Source organism: Suncus etruscus, chromosome 1 (assembly GCF_024139225.1).
Source record: "Suncus etruscus isolate mSunEtr1 chromosome 1, mSunEtr1.pri.cur, whole genome shotgun sequence".
In the NCBI taxonomy this organism is placed as follows: Eukaryota; Metazoa; Chordata; class Mammalia; order Eulipotyphla; family Soricidae; genus Suncus; species Suncus etruscus.
In genome coordinates, this window is record NC_064848.1 from 90,299,341 (window position 1) to 90,306,725 (window position 7,385).

Sequence of the window (7,385 nt, forward strand, 5' to 3'; positions counted from 1 at the left end):
GTGAGGAATAAGGACGCTTGGGTAGGGTAGAACAATAATATGCAGGGGATTGGCACACCTTTCTATTAGGAGCACGCATAAACAATGGAGAGCAAGACGAGGGTAGGAGGGAGGGCTGGGGAGAGCAGAAACATCATAGATATTTTTAGACTTTGCTGAGGATCTGTTATTTTTACATCTCTGGGCGCAGGACTGCTGGGAGTTAAATCCTGCAGGGAGAATCCCCATGATGCCAAGGAAAACCCGCTGCTGAGTGGTTTGTCAGAATATTTTTGTCCACGACTTGCAGACCAAGTTTAAATGAAAAAAAAAAAAAAAGAACAAAGGAAGGAACGAATGAAGGAAGGAAAGAAGGAAGGAGGCTCTGTGAGAGTAAGGAAAAGCCATTGCGAATGAAAGAAGAGAGATGAAGCCTGCATCGAAGTGAGGTTGGAGAGTTCTTAACAAGAGCGTCAAAGCTGGGAATGGAAAGGCAGTTACTAAATTTCCCGCTTTTTAGTGAGCTTAAGAAGGCACTGACATGATTGTCCTTCCAAAGTCAGGGATGGAGGTGGGAGATGAACGAGCATTTGAAAAAAGATCTACACTCATCATGCACTGGAAAAAAAAGAACATGTTCCATTCCTAGCATATCTCTGCCACTCTGGAAACTAGGGGATGGGAAATTTTAATAGTCAGAAAGTGGGTACACTCCTCCAACCTTTCCAAACATGCATTCCGAGTGAGTGCATGCAAGCGCTGGCGCGGATGGAGTTCCTTCTGACTGAATTCACCAGAAATAAAGCTCTGGCGCCTGTGTAATGGAAACTCCTGAAATCCTTACAAGAAAGAAAAGCAGGAAATACATCCTCCCCTTCGGCCCCCCCCCCCCATTTCTTAGTCTCTTCCAGTGCAAAAACAAAGTGGAGCTTCATCTAACTTTGCCCACTGTGCCTCCTCAGTCACCCAGACCTTCCTCAGGGAAAAGGGAACCTGGAAGAAAACCTGGGGGGGGAGGGAAGGGGAAGCTGGGAGAAAGGACTTCCATGGCTTGGGGGAGGAGGGATGGGAAAGAAAGGTCCCCAGTACAGTGCCCCTAAGAACCCATCAAATCTTTGAGAGAGACAGAGACAGAGACAGACAGACAGACGAGAGAACACACACACACAGATAATTCCCCTCCAGGCACACAGCGTGCCTTTTCAGGTCTAGTTCCCAACCCTGGAAGAGCCTTCTCTGAAATCCTTAGATGACAGGATGTAATTTTTTATGTTCTAATCTTTACCCCCCCCCCTCTTTATAGAAGCTCTTTGTCACATTTATTGCTGCCAACTTCCCTTGCTGTAAAATGTTTCTCAAGCATTTTGTAATTTTAAACATGCGATTATCTAAGGAAACAGAGTCAAAGGAACTATATGATGTTCAAGCCTGGGAGACAGCTCTGGACCCCCTCCAGTAGCTCTGCTCACAGTCTTGATGTCTAGAGGTTGAGGTGCTGGGAGAAGGATACAGCAAGTTCATCCTCTCTGCTCCAAGGAAAGCTTCACAAAGAAAAAACAGATTCAATTTCCCATCCTTTGGAAAATATTTTGTCTTTGTTTTACATAAAAGCAAAGCAGAGGGGAACTCTCCCTAAAAAACTCAGAGTAGTGAAGAGAATGGTGGGGGAAATTATATTAAGACTATTACCTCACCCAAAATGATATCAACATGGGGCCACAAAGCTTTCATTCGTTCCTTCCACTTCACAATCCTCACTCTTGGCAGGGGAAGAAATGCTCTCCACATGCCCTGCTGGCCTACTTGATTTAGGCCCATCATTGTTCTCAAGTCCTTTCTATGAAAGATTTCGGCTACATTTATAATCACACACCCAAGGAGTCCAAGTCTCTATCATTTGTTATGCTGCAAACAGTTCTGATTTTTTTTTAAATGTAATAGGAATCAGGATAAATGTCTTTCTTTTTTGTTTATTTCATTTTCTCATCTCTGGAAGCTCCCTTTGAAGGGAGTGTAATTTGTCTAATTGCTCTGGCAATATGAAGACTGATGGTGTGTGTGTGTGGGGGGGGGAGATTTTCAAGATAATTGCCTTGAGTTTGGAATTCAGAGGGTTATTGGGGAATTTCTGTTGCTTTTTTTCCCCACAGATTGGGAGGGATGTATTTAGATTCCAATATTACTTTCTACCTGAGACAATTTGGGGTTAAGTTTAAAATTATCTAAATTATTTCTTGGTGATTAAAGAAAAAATCCTAAATATATTATACAGCAGTACTATAAACAGGCCATAGGAATAAAAACATAGAGAACAACATCCAACATATACACATGTACAGTCTGCATCCATACAGCCCCAAATTTGTTTTTCCTTATTGCCTTGTTGACTTTTGCACACCTTGTCTTCTTTTAATTCCTGCCTAAAACTTCACTAGTTCATTTCAGTGAGGCAAAGGAGTCTCTTGTTAGAACTCTTGCTTTCATGGTCGAAATAATTTTATTTATCCAGAATATACAGTTTAATTCCTCTATCTACACTTATTTACATGGTTAAAATAACATTGAAAAAAGTCTCTTGAAAAGTTGAGGTCATAGATTTCAAGGCACCATTGATAGTGTCCACAGTTGCGCACAAAAAAAAAAAGGTTCATCTGTTAAAAAAAGGGGAGGATGGGGGGGTCCTTTGAAATGCAATAACTTACATGCAAAAAAAAAAAAAAGCTTTACACATGACTCTTTGTTTCCGTTCTCCAAACATCCCCACAGGAATTCCTTTCTTTATGATTTTCTAAAACAACAAAACACAGTAGTCCCAAAAAAAAAGAGCAAGAAAGCGGCCCGTCTAATAGAGTGTCCCGGAGGCCAAAGCCAGTGGGTGCTGTAAGGAGCCCGGCGGCGGCAGGTGGGAATTGATCGAGCTGGCTGCGCTCGGGTACCAGGAAGCAGAGTTCTCCAGGTAGCTGGACGCAGGGGACTGGTTGGAGTTCGGAGGGTGGGCATGAGGGTGGTGGCTGAGCGAGCGGGACGAGCCCTGGGGCTCCCACACTGCCGGAGACTGAGGCGAGTTACACGCCATAGGGTCGCTGGAGCTGGGGCTGTGCTCCGGGGGCATCTCCCCGTTTTTCATGATCTTCTTGATCTTGGATCTTTTGTTCTGAAACCAGATTTTCACCTGGGTGGGGGGAACAAAGGCACAAGTTACCGGGACCCTTGGAGGCTGCCCGCTCTTTCCCAGGGCTGCGACCTAACGTGTATCTTGGACTCCCAGTCTGCCGGGACCAAGCTGAGGCCTAAGTAAGATCCGGCGACTGGGCAGAGCAAAACCTGAGTCGCGGGTTCCCTGGGGCTCTGGTCCCTCACAGCGAGCGCTGAGCTGCCTCACAGTACGACGGCAAACCTTTTGTCTTTTGTCTGAGGTGGGGGATAGGGTAGCTAGGATTCAGGAGCGCGTGCACATGCAAGTTTGCGAGGGGCTCACGGAAGGCAACGCTGCGAAAATGTCCAAACTAGGCCTGAGCTCAGCGAGGAAGAGTCTCACCTGCAGGCTACGTGCAAGTGTATTTGGGGAAGCGGGAAAGGGGAGACGGGTGTGGGTGTGAGGTGTGGGGTGGGGGTGAGGGTAGAGAGCACAGTCTCACACCTAACCCCATCCTCCCTCCTCGAGTCGCCTCGTTGCAGCTCCAGCGGCCGCTTTCTTTATTCTCCTAAGAGACAGCAGTGTCGGCTGTTGAAGTGAAGGAGTCGGGACAATCCTGGAACCATTTCCCCATACAACAGCGCCCCCAACCACTTAGTTCGAGACCCTCTTGCTGCAGCGGCCGGATGCACAACTGAACCCCAGACCCAAACGCCTGTTTTTCGACTCTAGAGTCTGCAGGCCATGCTGGGCTGTTGGCGCAACCCAAGAAGCGCTGCACCTTGCAGCAGCTAATCTGACAGGTTTCGAAGGCGACCTAGAAAGAACCCTCCTAGTTTCCTATTTAAGAGACTGGCCAGTAGATTCCCCCTCTGCTCCAGCAGGATGCGGTGGTGTGGAAAAACGTCTCTTGGGCTACCCACGCCTCTAGGTCGTGCCCACCTCGCCGGTGCCAGTACCAGGCTCAATGCCTCGCAGAGGGAAGGGCGTGGGGCAGGCCTTTCAGTCTATCTGCAGGTTTCTAGAGAACACGAGTCCTAGGTCTACGCTACCGACCCGTGCGCCCAGCCTGGCTCGCAGCCGAAGAGAGCTGCTGACCAGCTATAGCCCGAATTACCTGTGTTTGCGTCAGTCCCAGCGAGGCGGCCAACTCGGCGCGTTCGGGCAGGGCTAGGTACTGAGTCTTCTGAAACCTTCTCTGTAACGCGGCCAGCTGAAAGCTGGAATAAATAGTCCTGGGTTTCCGAACTTTTTTGGGTTTGCCATTCACCATCCTCACCTCGGGCTCTGCTACTTCTTTCTCTAAATAAGCAAAAGAGATCCGGTTAGAGTTTGTCGGCAGACGAGGGCCCTTTGGCAGAACCTGCAGCTACCGTCTTTGAGTTTCTTACCCTGCAGTCCGTCTTCATTCTGATTTCATGACATTCGCTTGTCACTAACCAGAGAAATACACCCTTCACCCAAATCGTGGACAGGCCGCTTGGTCTCAATAACTCCCAATTCTGTGCCTTCCGATTCTCTGGGGCTGGTGCCACACCGGTCATACAAGCATTGTGCCTTTCTGGACATGGATGATTGCGCCAGTGCAGCGGTGCCAGCTCCACCTCTAGTTGTTTTTAAGCCCACCTTCTGCTCACCAGCATTTCTGGCGTGAACTTGGCCACCTCTGCCCGGGACATTAACGGGATTGGGTGGGGGAGGCTTCAGATAGTGACCCCCCCTCCTGTCAGCGACTCTTTGGGAGACCGCGGAGGCCAGACGCTTGGGCGAGGAAGACGCTAACCAACCGAGGTCTCCAAAGTTCAAAGGCCCACAAGCAAACTCGGCTCCTTCAATTCAGCAGTAAGCGGTCAGGGCCGCTGCAGACAGAGAGCCGATTATGCAGTCCCCATAATCTCCCTGCAGATCTAGGAGGACACAGATGTGTCTGGTTTCTTCTACAAATAGATTTAATAAGTTCTTAGCCAGAAGAAAAAAATAAAACATCTTTCACTTCTGTACGAAATACAGAGACAGTGAAAGGAAGGCTCTCCACCCCCAGCTCACCTTTAAAATTCATTCCCCGAGCAGAAGAGGAATTGATTGGAGGGATGGAAGGAGGGATGGAAGGGTGTTTCGTAGGAAAGGGGCGGCTGGCACGGGTGCACATTTCAGAGCCTGAGTACTGAGGGAGGAGGGTAGAAAACTTCCAGAGAAACGTTTACTAAAAGTGTGCCCTAGGGCCACAAGTCCCCATCTCCTAAAGTACCACCTTATCAGATGTTCGCATCTTTGCAAGAGGCCATTGAGCCTTTACTAGGAGTGTGTGTGGGAGGGGGTGGTGGAGGATGAAGACTGGGGTTTACATTCTGCCCTAGTACATTGGGGTGCTACCTATGCTCAGCAGGATCGTTACTGAGCTGGAAGAGATCAGATCAGACCGGTAAAGCCTCTCTAAGGTCCCTGTGCTGCTCATCCCCCCCCTCCCAGTATACTATGCCCTCACCCCAAAATTCTCCAAATAAGTTTCAAGGCAGAGAAAGGGGGTGAAGACAAATTTGAGACACCCGTAGATAAAGAAAAAACACACTGTTCCAATAATATGACCTCCCATAGCCAAACTCTACCTCTAAATGGCTTCATGATTGTGGAAAAGCTTGAAATACACCGTGGGGCTCTCTGCTAGGTCTTTCCCGGTGGAGCCCTAGTCCCCCAGCCTCCACCCCACCCCCACCGCACCCCTCCAGTGCCGACCCCGAAGGCTAAGGACCCGCTCTGAAGCGGAGGGTATCTGTTCTTCTAACGCGGCGAAACAAGCACGCCCGCCCCAAACTGCGACAAGCAAGCTCCCCTTTAATACTTCAATTGCCACTTGGAGTTCTGGGTTCTTTCTTCTCTCCACCCAAACCCACTTCCCAGCCCGGAGGAATTTCCGACGTGGCTAACTGGGAAGGGGGCGACTAGGGGCCTCCTGGAAGATATGCAAAGAGCGAGATCCTAGTCTGGTACTCCAAAGACTTGGACTTAGAATCTTAAACACTAGCGGGGGTGGTGGTGGCGTCTGTCTCTTGCGCGCAGAGTTCAGTCCCCCCATCTCCACCTCCCTCCTGCCCGGCTTGCAGTCGACGGCTTGGCCCCCAGCCCGAGTCCTGACTTCCCGGTGTCTGCTCCCCACACTCACCTGGCTGGCTGGAGGCGCTGGGGACCCGGTTGTAGGCGCCGCCGTACTGGTGGTAGGGGCTGGCGTAGCTGTAGTCGGCGTAAGCTTTGGCGGGGTAAGAGCCGGCGGAGCCGTTCACGCCGTGGTACTGGTACTGGTAGGGGTTGAGCGCTTTGCCGTAGGAAGCCGAGGTAGGCGAGCAGTAGCCGTGCTGGGCTCCCCCCGGGGGGCTGTAGTAGTCGGAATCGGTGGCCGACGACTCGGGCAAAGTTGGCGATTCCTGAGACGGGTGGTGCATGGCCGAGGACGTCTGGAAAGGAGCTTGGAAGTCGGCGGATCGGATGCTGGGGACCCTTCTGTCAAACACTCCTGTCATCGCTCCCTCCCGGGCGGCGGCGGCGACGAAGGCTGATCCTGCTGCAGTGGCGGCGGCCGGCGTTGGCTGTGGGGCGGCTCTGGTCTAAGCAGACATGGCTGTGGGAGCGAGGGAGGAGGAGGAGGAAGGAGAGGAGGAGGAGAAAAGGAGGCGGCGGCGGCGGCGGCGGCGGCGGCGAGGAGGAAGCTGGGAGGCGCGGAGGCTCAGTCTCCGGCAGGCTGACTGCTGGCTGAGGCGCAGCACAGCCTTGGTTAAATCCTTAATTGCGCGCTTACGCACAGCGGGGTGGATCGGGTTCCATTGGCCAAGGCCCCCAGAGCAGCAGCAACACCCTAACCCGTCCAACTAGTTTTAGCACAACAAAGCATTGCTTAAAAAAAAAAAAAAAGAGGGATAAAAAAATGGTAGGCAGGGGGATTGTGTGTGTGTGTGTGTGTGTGTGTGTGTGTGTGTGTGTGTGTGTGTGTCCGCGCCCGCGCGATCCCGTGTGGTGATGATGATGGGGGGGGGGTGGTACTTAGTCTGTTTTGAGCAAATCCTAAAGACAAAATCGAATCCCTATTATCCATCTCTGTGATGTCTGGAGAAAATGTGTTGCAGGCAACCACCTCAGAAAGCGCACATGTTTGGGGACCGAGAGAGGCGATGATCTTTCTATGCTCTCTCCTCTCCGCCTCCCGCCCAAATTTTAGGCTCACCAGAAGGGAGTGTGGAACCACACACACACACACACACACACACACACACACACACAC

General features: G+C 50.8%; 1 protein-coding gene across 1 annotated transcript; it reads right to left on the bottom strand.

Moving 5' to 3' along the window:
* Positions 1–2,821: 2,821 nt before the first annotated feature.
* On the bottom strand, positions 2,822–6,630 carry DLX5 (distal-less homeobox 5). The gene is made up of 3 exons (XM_049784895.1): positions 6,276–6,630; positions 4,233–4,417; positions 2,822–3,151 (listed from the first exon to the last, which is right to left on the bottom strand). Exons 1-3 carry the CDS (start codon positions 6,628–6,630, stop codon positions 2,822–2,824), a joined length of 870 nt encoding a protein of 289 aa, XP_049640852.1.
* Between the last annotated feature and the right edge of the window lie 755 nt (positions 6,631–7,385).

Bases quoted from the DNA above. Each gene is read 5' to 3' on its own strand.
- DLX5 (XM_049784895.1), bottom strand. From the start codon at position 6,630: ATGACAGGAGTGTTTGACAGAAGGGTCCCCAGCATCCGATCCGCCGAC. The intron at 4,418-6,275 runs GTGAGTGTGGGG...TTGCTTATTTAG, and splicing joins CAGCGCCTCCAGCCAGCCAG to AGAAAGAAGTAGCAGAGCCC. The intron at 3,152-4,232 runs GTAATTCGGGCT...CCCCCCACCCAG, and splicing joins TGGGACTGACGCAAACACAG to GTGAAAATCTGGTTTCAGAA.